At 37.4% G+C, this 17,642-nt stretch overlaps 1 protein-coding gene across 8 annotated transcripts in view; it reads right to left on the reverse strand.

The window, feature by feature from the left end:
• The window catches only part of L3MBTL3 (L3MBTL histone methyl-lysine binding protein 3), an 83,674-nt gene that overhangs the window by 4,502 nt on the left and 61,530 nt on the right, over nucleotides 1-17,642 (reverse strand). For 7 of the 8 annotated variants that reach the window (XM_061378401.1, XM_061378400.1, XM_061378405.1 and 4 more), the window contains exons 17-21: nucleotides 10,687-10,833; nucleotides 9,199-9,363; nucleotides 5,490-5,581; nucleotides 1,303-1,466; nucleotides 184-246 (exon numbers count right to left, since the gene is read on the reverse strand). In XM_061378401.1, coding sequence (XP_061234385.1) covers nucleotides 184-246; nucleotides 1,303-1,466; nucleotides 5,490-5,581; nucleotides 9,199-9,363; nucleotides 10,687-10,833 — 631 coding nt within the window. The remainder of the gene's footprint in view (nucleotides 1-183; nucleotides 247-1,302; nucleotides 1,467-5,489; nucleotides 5,582-9,198; nucleotides 9,364-10,686; nucleotides 10,834-17,642) is intronic. The other variant, XM_061378399.1, reaches the window with a different exon arrangement.

Raw genomic sequence — 17,642 nt, forward strand, 5'->3', positions numbered from 1 at the left:
TGAGAAAGTTTATCTTACTTCCTTCCCACTTCACGCAAACCAACCTAATCTTTCATCTATTTGCGTTTGACTTGAAACATGCAATTCATCCTACTACGCTTTATCTGTTTGTAATGATGACATAAAATTAATCTTTTCACCAAGATTTGTACTCTGTGTCTTTTTGAAATAAAATTCACCCACCTCATCTTTGAACACCTTCCCATGCTCTTCGCATCCCGGTAAACTCCGTATAAATTCAGAGACCTGCCACCAAAGTAAGTATACAACAAAAGATACAGTGAGACTGGTGTTTTCTCAAAATAGTCGCCAAGGCTGACAATCATTAAAGGTTTTCAGCTGCTGTTTCACAGCCTCATATTAGGTGCTCCACCTTCTTCTGTAAGTACATGGAATCATGCAGCTGGTTGTTTAAGGACAGGATTCACAAAATCCACAGACTAGAAGAGCACATGCCACTTTTTCCCACAAGATATCTAAGAGTGGGATATGGCTACTCCCTCAAAATTACTCCTGTTGTTCTATCCATGCAGATCCAGAACAATGGATCTTCCCTCAGTGAACCACTTCTGACAAAATGTTTGCTGCTTTCCTCTTTATTTTTCACTGCACAGAGATTAGTAAATCCTTTTTCAAACTTCACGCGTATTTTTTTTCTCTTATTAGAGAAGGTCTGACTGTCCCAATGGAGAGAACTGCCTTAGTTACAGGTAACTCTGAAACTAAAGCAGGGACTGGACCCTGTCTGTCCAAGCATTATTACATACTTGAACAGCAACAGGACTCTAAAATCTTGAAACCATGATTTTAAGATCTTAATGAGAGTCATGGCCTGACCATATCCATGCAGTTCCCCTCTGCCCTATATTCTCACCCTCCAAAACAGTGTGCCACATCAAGACTATGCACCAGGAATAGCTCCTTGGTCCGTGCTGACACTTAAACTATTTCTCCAGAATACCTGTGTGGGTACTAGATGTTTTTAGTGTAGACCTTGGGCACCTGATCTGCTGGGCCATACATTTAACTTTTTCTCTTTTTTCTTTCTTTCTTTCTTTCCCTTTTTAACCCCAGTGAATATATATATATATATACACACACACACATACTTGTCTATACAGAGATGAATTAATACTTACTGATTCCAGGGCTGAATGGCAGCCACTGGGGATCTGTTATATTAGGTCTGGCTGACTCTAATCTTCTGAAGTACTAATTCATTATTGTTAACCTAAACCTCCGAATCAACCAAGACTTCCCCAGGGCAATGGTAGTGAGATAGAAGGTACAGGGGAAACCTACCTCATCTGTACTCCACTTAGAAACTTTACTGGCTGGGATTCCAGCTACACTTGGAAGGAGCTTGCTCTGCTGTTCCCAGCGCAAAGGTAGCCCAGGGATTTGCAGCTTGGAAGACACAATAACTGGTTGACAAAGAAGCCTCTGTGTGCTGGGCTCTTCAACACCTTCAACAAGAGAAAGCAACAACAAGCATTATATCCCTCAGTCAGTGACGTGATCAGTCACGGTAAAAGCATGTTCATTTCAGTTGGTACATATGGGCCTCCTTACACAGGCTGTGCAGTTTTGCTTACAGCAGAATTAGAGTACACCATGACTGTTCTTCCAGTAGTATGACTGATTACATTGGCTCTATATAAACGTAACTACTCTTACATGGAAAAAGCCTCTTCCAACACAACACAATTCTATGCCAACACAACTGTTGGTATACCACACTATAGGTCAAATAATTTTAAATATTTTGATGCATTAAATCACACCTACATTTAATAGCTATACAGCAGTACAAGAACTAAGTTATTCCAGGGTTGAGCTTCTATAAATTCATCAAAAGCAGCAGTGCACTGTTATAAAATTCCAAGTGAATCAGTTCTAGCCCACACAACATCTACGCCTCATCCACAATAACATGCTTTTCACTGCTCCTGAGAGAAAAAAAACCCAACACAGATGTCTGTAAATTCCCTGCTTCCACTTTAACTCTTTTATTTGGAAAATAACATTTAACTCCTCCATGCTGCTCTGTGCTGGATTTGTTTTTACAAGGTCATTTCCCTTTTTATCTCACTTATCCATGAGGAAAGGACTAAGCTCCCATCCCACTAGCCTCAAAGGTAATGCACTGGTGGGAGGGTGGCTTCAAACACATGCTGCTGTTGCTGTCTGGAGAGCAGCAGCAGTTGCAGATGTGTGTAGGAGGAGAGTGAAAAGGCATGTCTCCAATGATGTCAAACTGTGTAAGACATCTACAGTCATTTAGATCCCTGGCAAATACAAAAGCAACATAGAATCACAGAATAGTTAGGGTTGGAAAGGACCTTAAGATCATCAAGTTCCAACCCCCCTGCCATGGGCAGGGACACCTCACTCTAAACCATATCACCCAAGGCCTTGCCCAACCTAGCCTTGAGCACTGCCAGGGATGAAGCATTCACAACCTCCCTGGGCAACTTATTCCAGTGCCTCACCACCCCAACATGCCTGAATGTTTCCCAATTGCAAGTAAAATTGTGGAAAATCTCTGAAATTTATTTCTGAATGAAACAGCCAACAAAGAACCTATGCCTAATATTCTTTATTAACATGGCTTCATGCAATCATTCACAAATCCCTGCACTATTTTTGTTTGGATCGCTCACGTCTATTGCAGCTCCATTCTATTTCCACTTTGGGGAAGTTGCTATAATTCACAGTTCTCCCTATCCTTACTGATCAAGTTTTCTTACATTTCTATCCAACAAGTAGGGCACAAATTCCTATTACAGAGTTTTCCCAGCACAGTGGGACTGGTCTAGAATATGTATCATGTGGCCAATATAGGATGTGATTACATTCACTTGGATTATTCTGCTCCTTTTGCTTAAATTGTTGTTACTTCCAGGATTTATCCTCATTACGTATGAATGTCGATTATTCAGAAGTTGACTCTTAAGCCATTTAGTCAGTATTGTCAGCCAACTGATTAAACTTTTTTAGAAGACTCATTTTTTTTTCCTAGCATCATACTCTTACCACTAACAATGTTCATTCCCTTCTGTGTGTTTTAGCTCCTTCCATGTATCAGGTTAAGCACAGGATTTGTGTCTGTAAAAAAAGCTAGTATGAAGCTATGATTTCAGTGGAGTTCTTTAGCTCCAAATAATTTTTCTTGAAAAAGGGGAGAGAGCAGTACACATTTTACAAAGTATCAACAGAGAATTGGTCAAGTAAGTATGGCAAAAGTAGGTTGAATAATAATGTGACGCGCAGAAAAAAAACAGGGCAAAAAGCACAGGTACCAGGAATCACAGTTCAAGAATGTCTGCACAACTGCAATTATTTTAGCTTGACCCTTCCATGACTATGGTAGCAAGAGCTCAATAATCCCCTTTCATCCTAAAGATTAAGTATTGTGGCACATTTAAACAAAATTAAATGAATGAGAAGAGGCTAAAAGGATAACTTTGTTAAACAATAATGTACAAAAGTATTCTAGTTTTATAAATCTAATTACGGAAGACTCTACACAGAAATGTATCCAGACCTTGCTGGTGAAACTTTAGCCAAACAGTCAATTTTGTCAAACTCAAAATGCTTCACTAAACCAGGCCATTTTTCTTAGAATAAAGAAAAAATTGCAGACAATTTGAAATGCTCCAAAGTATTTGATTTTACTTTTTCTTTATTGTGTTACATAACACAAAGTCAAGATCAAACCAGTATATTTCCATTCTGCTGAAACAAAATACTTCAAACACCCCCAAACTCTCTTTCCTTCATCTACTTTTGAGAGATTCCTCTTTCAATGCTTCATTTTCTCCAGAATTCTGAACTACATCACATTTCAGAATACTGTAAAAACTTGGATTTTTTACACCTTTTGCACAGCTCTTGTAATAGACAGACTCTTTCATACTTCACATACTCTTCAAAGTGCCTTAGATGTATCTGAAAAGTACTCACAGACAAATGATGATTTAAGATACATAATGTATCAGAGTTAAATAATTAAAAATAAAATGCTACCTTAATTTCATCTTTATGCAAAGCTCTACTAGCCTTAAAGAATTTCCTACACTTCACAAGACTGAGCTCACTTAAAAGGTAAGAAATGCAGCCCTTAAAGAATCAGTGTTACTCAAATCTGCAGATTCTTCACAAAAGACTTACAAATTTTATGTTGCACAACAAATTACTGATGAAAACAATCTAAACATTTAAGGAATTAATGATGAAATTAACAAATGTAGCTTCTCACTGAACTTGCATGAGTTAATAAAATTACTGCAGGAAAAGCTGCACTGAAAAAACGCACTGACTCAGTCCAATAACTAGTCTGACATACTAAGTTTCACGCATGCAAAGTAACTCTTAAGACTGTGCTAACTGTTAAGACAGGTATGACTGAGATGCTCTGGATTTGTGCTGTATTCTGTCTAAGCAATGAGGATAGAAATGAATATGAACCGCTACCTCAATCTGTCCAACTGCATCACTGAACAGCCAATATTTGAACACAGCAGTCCACAAAATCAGGCAGAATCACTAAACCAAAGAAAAGTCCATGTTGGAAGGGACCTTTGGAGACCATACAATGCAACCTTCTGTTAACAGCGGGGCATTAGACTAAGTTACCCAGGGCCCTGCCGAGTAAAGTCCTAAATATTTCCAGCAAGAGTGACTCTCTTTTCTCAGCAGCCTATTCCAATTGTTCTCATGTTGAGATGATTCTTCCTTAGATTCAGACAGAATTTTCCCTGATGAAACTTGTGTCCATTTCCTTTTTCCCACCACTGTGAGTCCTAGAGGAGAGGGTACCTCCCATCTTTCTCTATAACTACTTTTTAGACACTGGAGGACTGTGACTAGATTCATCCAAGCCTTCCCTTCCCAAACTCCTTCAGCCTTTCTTCATATGTCAAGTCCTTCAATGACCTAATTATCCTGGCAGCCCTCCACTGGACTTTCTCCAGTTTTTCAGTGAAATAAAAATCTTAGCCATCCCTCTGTAACACATTAAAAAGAAAGGGCTCATTCTGCATATGGGATGCTAAAAAATATCAGACTGCACAACAGGCTGATGCTGGGTTGAGTAAGTCACCTTAATTTTGCATTATGCCTTTAATGTATAAATGCTTTAACTTTCAGTACACATTTGAAGCAGTAAGTGAACATTACACCTTTACTCATACTAGTTTAATTACCTATTTTTAAATCAGTGGAAAGCTATTCTTGAAACTAAACTTTCTATATCAGTATTTATTTTGCACTTATCTTTACAAATGTGATAAAACTCTTGGCAAAGCCTTTAATGATTACAAGATAAAGAAACATAGCACTAGAAGTGTTGCTGTCAAGAGATTTTGGACACAAATAGTGAATGTGGAAAATAAGTTGCAATACAGTTTTATAAAGAATTTCAAGAAATCACACTTCTTTAGTTCTGAAAATTTTAATATGAAACAAATGAAATACTGCCAATTTACCTTTAATTTCATTTGAAATGAGCAGCTTATTTTCTGTCTCCTCTTCTTCACACTCTTTGTTCTTTATGGAGTCCTTCATTTGTAGTACTCCACTGACAAAAATATAAGGGTCATTTTTTATTAATACATCATAAAAATCACTAATCACGATGACATCTCTTGCTAATAATGCCATGTACACAACAGGATTCCCACACAAAGAATGTTTTATCATCATTAAGTAAAAAAAAAAAAGAGAGGATCTAATTTCTGGCATGACTACTGACATGAATTTTGCAGTGAAGGCTTGAGAACAATATAGATTAAGATTATGTAAATCATAGCAACACACAACTTCATAACTGAAACTGGAAAATATACAAATAAAGGCAGTGGATGTGTCCATAGCAGAAGATGAGGAGAGTGAAGAGTACATATATATAGATCCATCTCCTACAAAGCCTTACTGGCTATCCGGGCCATTTTCAGGAGATATCTGAAACAACATTTACTCTTTTTCTCTGCCCAACCTTCACCTCCACCCTACCCCAACTCCTGTACTATACTGACACTGTTTTGTAGCTGCTAATGATACCACTGAAATTATCTGTATTCGTTACTGGTTTGGCATTACTTCTTACCCAGCTAAAACAGTTGCTCTTACCCCTGGTGCCTGTGGCTGCTCCCTCAGCTTTGCCAGCCTAAGCATTTGCAAAGAGGGAATGCCTTTCCCCTACTGAGAAAAATAAGGCAAGAGAGCTGGAAATAAGAGAACTTCTCAAGGGGGCATGGGTGTATTTGCATCTTAAAGTCAGTTCCTGGGAAGTTCCTTTTCAAATTCTGCCTTCAGAAGTTATTTCCAGCATTGTTTCTTACAAAAATGAAGCTTACATGAACTTGCTGACATTATGTGTGTATTTCCTTCTGCTCTGAAGAACTTGGACACTTTGGACAATTCTTACTAAACCATCACAGATCCAAAGCTCTCAGAGATACTAACTGCATAATGAACCTTGTCTAAAAACAGGCACCAGACAGAATGACCTTGAAGTCTAGACTGCAAGAAAGCCCACTACATGAACCCATGCTTTACTATCTACCAGAGAAGCACTCAACAAAAACCTCTTCACACACGTCCCAAACGCAGATAAAAAGCCAAACTAGAGCTAACACTTTGCTAGACATCAAGATTAGCAACCCTCAAAATACAAATCCAGAGAAGAAACAGGCCTTTTTAATCCAATTGCTTACATCTATACTATTAAATACTATTTATACTATTAAATATAAGTAAATATTTGGGAATAAATCAGCAAGTTCACCAACATCAACAAAAATCTATTTAACACACTATTAATGGTGCAAAATGAACACAACAAATGGAAAAATACAGCCTTTGTAGTATGGTAGGATACAAATAATAAAGGTGTGACAAGCAATGCCAGTGGAATGCATACAGTGGCATGCCTTCTTGTGCCACAAAGGACTTGTCCACTGTCACTTCCTCACAAGTATCACCTGATTTATTTACTCTGAAATTATTTCCCTAAACTCCACAGACACAGAAAACTTTTAAAGTAAGATGATACAAAGTAGTGTAATTCATTCCAAATTCTAAATGATTACTGTTAATTCAACATAAAGAAGAGATATCACCAAAACCTGTGAGGAAACATGTATCTTCCAATTTTCTTTAGGACAATTTTCACAGCAACATATAATCAGAAATTTTATCTCACTAAATACAGCACAGTGTCATGAGCTGAAGGTTCTAGGGAAGAGGTTGGAAGATAAATGGAATTTTCTTTTAAGGGGTAGTACCATTTGATTCTCAAGCCTAAGTGCTCACCTTCCTTCATTGTAAGCATTTCCACAGTGGAAACATTATAACAGTGAAATTCTTTTCCTACTCTGAATATACAATAAAGATACTTTTGAATTAAAATTGAATATGCTGCAGGCACGTGATTTTTATCTTGAATTTTAATCTCAGGAACATGCCAGAGGGACAAACTGCAGCTTTTACACATGTATTTTTGTAAACCAAAAATTTCTAGTATAACTGCTTGTATGTACAGATACCTCTGACCTGTTAAAAATTAAAAAAAAAAAAAAGAAAGACAAGAGAGACAAGGAGTAAACTGAAACGGGAGATTAGCTGAGTACCACTTAGATGTTAACTCAAAAAAGTAAATCTCATGGTTGGGTTCATAAGTAGTTTGTTCCTCAAACAAGGACTTGTAAGAAATAAAAGATTACCTGGAATATGAAGGTATACACAACTGTAATGAAGTCAAACATAATTAAATCCACACTACAAACTCAGCAGCTAAAGAGCACACAAGTATCTATGTCTTCTATGATGCATGTCCATTTTGCATATACATCTAAAAAGATCCAGAGTACTGCAATAACTAGATGTTAAATATTTGTGTATGTGAACTTTAGCGGTTCACATATACCTAAGTTTGTGAACACTATTTTTCATGCCTTTTTCAAAGGAAGTTTATTCAACTGGAAGTCCTTTCTGACTATGCTGGATACATAAGGAATGTGGAAAGCTAGATGATAAAATGAGTAGTCATCAGTGTATTCAAACAGCTCAAATAGCGACTGCAAAGCCTCTGGGGAGTTCAAAGTTGGCACAAGGTTGCTATTCTCTTAATGTAAATGACTCAATACAGTAAATGACTCAATACAGTGAACAGACAGCACAGATACTGCTTATTTTAGGTCTTCATAATGATGCTACCCTAAAAAAATAAAATAAAAAAAGAATTGTTTTTCAATTAATTTTAAGAGATAGTCTGTGAAGTCAATGTTTATTTCTAAAAAAAGGTGAATTTGCTACAACTGTTAATTTACTGCAACCGCTTAAAGTGATGAACAACAACTGCTATTTAATATAGGTTTTCAAAACTGCACATGAAACTGTCTTTCCGCTGTTTAAATTCACTTGAAGATGACTAGTGAATGCTGTTTATTTGACTTATGGAAATTATATCAACACTGCTTGATGTTCCTATTAGATCTTTTTCAATTGAACTTTCAATATGAACTCTCTGAAGCTTCTCAAGACACTACTACTGCTAAAAATTACAGTTCATTTATTATGAATGCATGATAATGTGGCCAACATAAATATGTAACAAATGACACTTCTTGATCCAGTGTCTTCTATTTCTGTATAAAAAAAGCCAATAAAGTAATACACTGCTACTGCAACTAATTAAAAACATAGAGAATCCTAATGCCTCATATATCCCCATGAAAACACTGAATTGCATCTTTCCAGTTTCAGAGATAGTCTTCTTATACCATAAATATTATTTTTCAGTGCAAGCTTGGAAACTATCTCATGTCATTTTCTGTCAAAAAGATACTCCAAATCCTGAGAGTTAAGGAATTACTTTTCATTTTTAAATATATGTACATATTTGTACATATACAATAACATTTCTAGAAAGGTAAGGAAGAAGGATCTCAACTTCCAATACTTTTTCTGTCTTGCAGTATTCTTTCTCTCTCTGATACACATTTCTTATTTCTTGAATACATTGTGACACTCCCTTACCCCCTACTTCTAATATAAAGACAGCTGAAGAACATACAGATCCTTTCCCACTGCTTCCAAGAGTCCCACAGACAAATCACTGTACTGCACTGACTTGTAAGTTGCATTTCAAACTGACTCAAAACAACCCATACTTTGAAAGGAACCAACAGTTACCCAGGTGCCTTCTTTTCTTTCACATCACATAGTAGGGACTTCTTGCAAGGAGATTTACTTTCTGCTTCTTCCTGCTTAGTTGTTTCTGGCATGGTTTTTCCAGATGATCGGTTGTGAGGTGAAGATTTCATACCTATGTGACCAGGGCTGGGGCATTTTCTGTCACTGTTTAAAACAAATTAACAAAATGCTTAAAACTCCAGCAGTTGAGTTGTTGTTCACCTTATTTTCTCTATGGGTAAAGTACCATTCATGTAATTGACATAAAAGTGTTTCGTTCATTTAAGAAATACACAGAAGTTTTTCATCTGCCACCAACAGAAATCACAATACAGAACTCTCTTCTCCATGAAATCAAAGGTAATACATGTAGGCAATTCAACAGGAACAGAATTTGCCTCATGTTATTTTTGATAATAAGCTATCCACTTCAAATATCTGTAACACAAGACGACTCCAAAGTACCGTTTTCATCTATCCATTTTCTCCCTTCCATGATATACAAAAATGGAAGAGACATGTAGTCTCTTACTTGCGGCAATGAAAAAAATAGGACTTGACACAGTCCCTGCCACACATACCACTTCTCACTGTTACTGGCTTCACTGGGATGGTACCTGGGCTACCTGCCAGAGGGCAATCAAGTCACTTCAGATTTCTACAACCCTACATTTGTAAGATCAAACCAGGCAGCACTGTGACAGATGAATATTTTGTTTTTTAAAGCATGAAGCTGAACCTGTGTCCAAGAATGTAATTTAAATTACCATCTATTGAAAATACGTGGTCATTCCAATGGGAACTGGAAATCACATTTTCACATTTACATTAACGTAGCACTTGAAAAAAATGGAGAGACTCTTTTCTTTTCCTTTTCTTCTTAAATTCACTATGCATCCCCACAGCCCAAAATAAGCACAGGAGTCAGTGTACATGATTTCTGATAGAAAATAATAATCCGAAAATCATTATCTTGATATCACATACTTTTTTTTTTTTCCCCAGTGCTCTTCCTAAAAGCTTCAGCTACAGAATTTAACATTGTTCTTGCAAAACTCACTCCCAGTAATTTGATTCCCCACTCCCACAATAATGACAGAATTTATAAGTGGCTATTCTTCAAAGCGCAACATTATTTTACAGTCATGTCAATAACTCCACCCCAGCAAGCAAAATAAATTCTAACAAATAATTTTCTTAAGTGAAACCAACTGGCAAACACTCCATTTTAAATTCCAATCAACCACTTAGTAGTCCAGATAGTTATACTGAGGATGAAACCGAATACTTGTTAAATCATACACAGTAAAATCAGTGCCAGTCTTTGACAGCTTGGTGACCTTTTTGATAAGCACTGAGGAAACCGTATGCAGATAAATAAGCAGGCCTTTCTGAAACCATTCAGCCATTACAGAACCACAAATTACATTAAAGAACACTGAAATAAAGTACTGTGTTAGTCACAGACATCGCTTCAGTGGTAATTACTTGATTACAGGAGAAGTGGATCTTTCACTTGCTTCCACTTTTCTGTTTCTGGGGACAGGACTGGCTGCAGGCATCTCCCCACTCAACCGATCAGGTAAGAGGCTTTCTTTGTTCAAGTTCATCTCTGAATATGGGCAGCTGACTGCACTAGAAGTTTAAGAAGAGAAACACCTCCTTAATGTCAGTTCATTCAGTTCAAATGAAATAACATCAGTTTTCTAGAAGCAGTTGCAATCAGTTAATATAAAGAAGATGAGGGGGAAAAAAGAAGCAGTAAGTAGTCATACTTTAAAATGTTAATAATCCTCAACCTGAAAGTTTTTCATGTTTCCTTTCAACAGCAGCTTATAAGTCAAAATGTATTAATTTATATTACAGCATACAATCTGGAAAAGTGATGAATGTTTAGCCTGACTTTTCATACCTTTAATAGCATTATATACATAAAATACAAGTTGCCTTTGACTATACCCACCTCTCTCTAAATAAAGTCATACTCCCATGGTTACTTTTGCTCTGAAGGAAGGTAATTCTATTCTGTATGTCCACAAAGAAGCTGTACTGCAAGGGCACAGCATGAGGAATGGTGCACATCCTCTTACTGCAGTGAATGCTCCATCTTTGCAAATGCCATTTGGTGATATTCCATTAAAAGACACTATTATTTTAACAATCTTTCCTATCATCCAGCACTCCCTATTTCACTGCACTCCAGCTAGGGAAAGAGAAAATTTGACACTGTGCATTGATGTAATGACTTGTAAATGTGGTGTACCTCCTAAAGTCAGAAAACCTGAATTTGCACAAAAGGTAGGAAAGGGAAGAACAGAAAAACAAAACACACGGGCTAAACTAGGATCTTTTCTTTAGGAGAATGGAGCACTGATCTACTCTCTGGGCTATCTACTCTCCATTCAAAGATAATAGCTTAAACTCTGAAAGGAGTATATGTGCCACAACACTGAATACCGGCATGCTCAAGTTTTCAGATCTCTGTTTAAGATACAGGAGAGGCTGTACTAAACATGATGCTCTGTTTAGTACTAGGCTCATGAGGTATGACACCAGCTATAATCTAATATCATGCTTTCCTACTTACCTGTATTATTACAATGGTAAAACAAAAAACAACCAAAAAAAGAAAACAAACAACAAAAGCATGTCCTAAGATATTGCTTATTTTCTACTTAAGAATGTAACTACTTGCCTTTCCACAAACAGCCATGTTTTATTTGTTTCACTGATTGTTACATGCATGATTTCCAAACAGAACTAATACAAACAAGTCTACCTAGCCAGCCGTATGCCCTGCCAGCTCCAATTTACAAAAAACAAATAGAAAACCAACAGCTTTTATAATCATGTTTTATAAAGCACAGCATCTAAAAAAAAAAAAAAAAAGCCCTATAAAAATACGCTGCACATTCTCAGTTTCCTTTACTGATAAAGCTTGGGATTCAGAGTATGAATCAACTCCTATCACAAGGTTGAACCAATACTGGTGGTCTAATTTTTGTCTAACCACCATAAAAATGTTGGTGGAAATTTACATTTCTCTCACTACTAGCATAAAAGGAAAAAATTCCTTAAGGCTACTACAGGTGTTAGTCCCCAGCACCTCCTCTGATATAAAGGCACTGAAGTTTTTTGCCATAAGAACCTTCATACCAGGAGTTACACAGCCAAATAAGATATAGCCAAATGGGTAGCTGAACAACAAAGCACTGCACTTTACATTGGGTACTCTTTTGTTAATGAAATTGTTTTAAAGACATGGAACAGAATATACAAATAGTAATAAAAAAAAACAACAAAACCACCTCTGGGCATTACCTTTTACTTCTAATTTCTCTTAAGCAGCATTTGACATTTCATTTTATTTATATGCTTCTACTTGCATTTATTTTTCAACCTACTGGCTTTGTCTGTCATAAGGCTAGACTCTGCCAGACGTCTTAAAAGACCAAAAAGAGCCCATTAACAGAAATATGGGGAAGAAAACAGGAACAGCAGGAAAGAAGGGAAATTGTTTTATGTTTTCAATTCTTACTGCTGCATCTATCAAATTTTCCCTTTCAAATGAACTACAAGATGAAAGATACAGGCTTCTATTCAGAAAAAGGTTTTAAGGAGCCAAAGCTAGTAGCAAATTCTTGCTGTGTCAAACTCATACCACTGTGATGAAATACAGTTATCAGAAACTCAGGAATATATTGGTTAATCTCAGTTCTGCCACTGCTATGAGGCAAAACATGTAATCTTCTTTTGGCTTCCTACATTTAGAGGGGTATTTTGAGGCTTAGTGTTTTTAAGCAGTTAGAGGGTTGTCTCAAAGAAACACTAACCACTACCACTGTGCTATTTAACTTTAGTTGCATAGTATTAAACAAGCCATACACCACAATGAAATCTAACAATGCAATTTTGTCTCCAGCAGGTCTTCTGTTCACAAACACCTCTAACATGTTTTAAATTTAAAAAACTAAAAAAAGATGCCTCAAAATTCAGTTCTTCATTAGTAGAACTTGCCTGTTTGTACACTGTCTTTTCCTTTTGTATTTTCTGGAAAATCAGAAACTGAATGACGGTTTCAGTCAATAATAGTTATAATATTGCTTTGGAACACTAGATTCTGAGGAGGCTTTCCTTCTGATTAATTCTTTGAGTTGTTGTATGATTATTTATTTTATTTTTTTAAAGAAAGAACCCTCATGGTTTCCACTGCTGGCTTTGTTTCAGCAAAGCACAGCATGAATGAGCCTGTGTATGAGTTACATGGCTTTGGATCAATCAATAAATCTTCCCGAATCTCACTGCCTTCAGCCTTCAGTTCAGTTTAACTTCTCTACTACAAAGAATATAAGATTAATCTTGTTATTCCTACACAACATAAGTATTTGATTTATATAGGACTGTAAGTTTTAAGGACTTATCTCAAGGCTCAGGTTAATTAACACTGAATTAGGATTTTTACCTCTTGTGTCAACTTAAACCTGCATTTCTGCTTATATTTTGCCTTAGCAAACTATCTGCAAAACAGCAAAAGTTCAGAAGGCAGTTTCCAAAATGATCATATGTCCTTGACTTGGCAGTACCAAGGTATGCCAGAGGCACAGGGAGAATAGCAAGCAGCAGAAACAGCAGCAGGTACTCAATTTGAAACCTCTGCTGTACACCCCCATCACTGCTCCATGGCTTTGAAACCAGTCTAATACGATGATATCAATTATCATCTGAGCTGCTTCAGTAGGCTTCAGTAAACAAAACATCCACATTAATACCACCTGACCCCCCTGCACAGGAGAGTAATCAGCCATTTCAAAATGGTGAAAGATCAAGACTGCACAGCAATTAGCTCCCTTCAATACACTTTGCATCCTACTGAAATGGCATTAGAGTGTCTGGAAACACACATGTCCATAACAGTTTTCTGATGAAAGGGAGCCACTGTTTCCAGAGTCCCACGTAGGCTGGGTACAAACTGAGCATTAAAATAAGCTTTTGTTTTTATCAAATCATGATACCATTCGAAGAATCCTCAGGATCCCAGGTCTGGGTTTTTCCAGGCAACAGAGGTTTTATGTAATCATCCCTTTCCAGAACCTAAGCACTGAGGTAGCATACCACGTTTGTGGTTATTTTACAACTGCTCTTCCATTACTCTCAAAATCTATGTCTAGGTAGGGTTACACACAGACCTTTTTTTTCACTAAATTTCAAGGCTTGTAGGATAAAATTGGGCTGCTGATGGATAGGCATGGACCTTAGTCTTCTACAGACATCTGTAAATGCTCCTATTTTCTAGCAGTATGCAAAGTTTCTGAAGCACAGAGTCCAACTGGATTACTTAGCCTCAGGTACACCTAACATCAAAAGGGAATATTAGCCAGGATTCTCATAACCTGAAGAAGAACAGTGAGGTGGCAATTTCTTTGATAAAAGGATGTTAATATGAAAGTATTTTTTTTTATATACATTTGTAGTCTTTATGACTGCTTGTAATATTTTGCAGCCTGTGTGAAGCCATGGACAGGGACCTTGACACGCTTGTGAGGTGGGCTGATGCCAACCTCATGAAGTTTAACCATGACAACTGCAAGGTCCTACACCTGGGTCGGAGCAATTCCAGGCACAGCTACAGGCTGGGCAGAGAAGAGATTCAGAGCAGCCCTGTGGAGAAGGACCTGGGGGTGCTGGTCAATGAGAAAATGAACATGAGCCGGCTTCAGTGTGCGCTCACAGTACAGAAAGCCAACCATGTCCTGGGCTGCATCAAAAGAAGCATGACCAGCAGGTCGAAGGAGGTGAACCTGCCCCTCTACTCTGCTCTTGTGAGACCTCACTTGGAGTATTGTGTGCAGTTCTGGTGTCCTCAACATAAAAAGGACATGGAACTGTTGGAACAAGTCTAGAGGAGGGCCACGAGGATGATCAGGGGACTGGAGCACCTCCTGTATGAAGACAGGCTGAAAAAGTTGGGGCTGTTCAGCCTGGAGAAGAAAAGTCTGCGTGGGGACCTCATAGCAGCCTTCCAGTATCTGAAGGGGGCCTATAGGGATGCTAGGGAGGGACTCTTCATTAGGGACTGTAGTGACAGGACAAGGGGTAATGGGTTAAAACTTAAACAGGGGAAGTTTAGATTGGATATAAGGAGGAAATTCTTTCCTGTTAGGGTGGTGAGGCATTGGAATGGGTTGCCCAGGGAGGTGGTGAATGCTCCATCCCTGGCAGTGTTCAAGGCCAGGTTGCACAGAGCCTTGGGTGATATGGTTTAGTGTGAGGTGTCCCTGCCCATGGCAGGGGGGTTGGAACTTAATGATCTTAAGGTCCTTTCCAACCCTAACTATTCTATGATTCTATGATTCTATAATTAATGAATTAGACTTTATCTAGAGCAGTGTATGTTGAAATGACTGTATTCGGTAGTAGTGATAAGTGATTAGCAAGAAACCTCTGACAAAAAAGGTCCTGACAACATCTGGGGGACGTACTTTTTCTTTCCTGTTGGATTTTTGTCAAGTGATCACTTCAGTTGACTTTATGAAAATATTTTAAACTAGTCTGGAAATAAGTGATACAAATGTTCTCTTTCACAATTTACAACTTCATCAAAGCATTCTTTTTCAGATGAAAGCTGTTTCATTCAACAGTCTAAAGTTGACTCAACAGTAGCTTGTAAGAGATTTTGTTGTGGCCAAATGACTTTACATAAAAATAAAATGAAATTTGAGACTGGCATCAAAGCCAGACAAGAGTGATTTCAACAGTCACTGAATGAACAGATACGACATCCTGCTGAGGTGAGGTTTCCTACATTTTTCCATTGCTCTTTTACAACACATTTGCCACCATGACATTCAGTTCATCTCAACTTACATATAACACATGTCATGTTTCTGGTTAAAATCTTCATTCATGAACAGCTTACCCAAAACACTAATGGCTTGTTTACAATTTACCACTTTGCATTATTGCTTGAATTTGAGAATTATCGCATACATTAAACATCAGAGAACATAAAATTCACAATGATATGCATAATGCTACCAACCTGCATATCAGTCTCAGTTTCAACTGTGCAGCATAAAACTCTAGATCAACTGGAGATAGATACCAAGTCCTTATTAATATCAATTTTTTTAAAAAGTAAATGCTTTAACCCCTACATAATCACAAAGGCTTTCACCTGTTTCCTAAGGAACAAGCTCTCAAAATTATTTCAGAACTACTTAACATTTTAAATTATCATATTTTCTGACACACTGGATTATTTTTTTTTTTTAAGTTTCAACCTTGGACTAAGAATTGGTATTTTCACCTGATTCTAAGTAACTGAGAGTACACAGTAAGGAATTGGAATTTATTGTCTTACAGATCAGGTGCGTTAACAAATCAGGTAAGACTTAGTCTACTGGAATATGAAACAAAAGGGATTTCAGCTAAGCAGCCAGGAAGCATTTTAGGAAAGTCTAGTTTTCTTCATATTTTCAGTGGAGTAAGAAAATGAATGCAATAGGTTACCATATGCTAACTGAAGGATGGAAGTGTTCAAGGCCAAGTGGACAAGGCCTTGAGCAACCTGGTCTAACAGAAAGTGTCCCTGCACATGACGGGGTTGAAACTAGACGATCTTTAAGGTCCCTTTCTACCCTAACCAGTCAATGATTCTGATTCAGTGGTAATGTCTTAAGTACTAGCTTGACTGTTTAAGGAGTTATCCTACTGACTGAGTGCAACAAACCTTCTCAAAAGGGAAGGTGGAAAAACTGCAAAAAATAAACCAAAGTAAAAAGAACATAGTCAGAAAAAGACAAAAGGAAAAGCATTAAAATAATCTGAAAGACAGCAATGCAGCGTACTGTGCCATGACAATCCACCACAGTTCATGCTGCAACAAGTTTTGTCACTGGTGCTAACCTACACACATACCTTCCTGGAGATAAAGCTTGTACTAGCATCAGGAGTTCTGCCTCCTAACAGCACAAGGACAATGCCTCTGCTGTAGACATGAAAAACCCTTCTGCAAAAGATGCCTTTTTTACACTAAACATGTAACAACACAGTCAGTTTTGCTGGCAGGTATCTTTGTTAGGGATGAGTCAGGACTTCAACCAGTGCTGATACACCATCAAAACCTCATAGCATAATTCAAGTCCACAGGACATAATTCTCTCATCAAGAACATGAAGAGATTGCAGAGCTAACTCTTGGATCATGGCAGTTTAATAATATACTTAAAAACCATGAATAGACAAACGGCCGAAGAGCAATTACCTAACCATATATAAAAGCAGAAAGCACTAAGTGATGAGACATTGAAGAATTGTATGACTGTGTAATGCAAAAAAACTGAGAAAACTTCTGGAAGCCCTAATTTGCGAAAAGGTAATAGGATGACATTTCTGGTAACTGATTCTCAACTTAACATGTGACTTTAACTGTATATCCCTTACTGA

The sequence above is a fragment of the Neopsephotus bourkii genome, unplaced genomic scaffold, assembly GCF_033783945.1.
Source record: "Neopsephotus bourkii isolate Nb327-2 ecotype Australia unplaced genomic scaffold, CSIRO-AGI_Nbou_v1 NB_1765, whole genome shotgun sequence".
NCBI lineage: Eukaryota > Metazoa > Chordata > Aves > Psittaciformes > Psittacidae > Neopsephotus > Neopsephotus bourkii.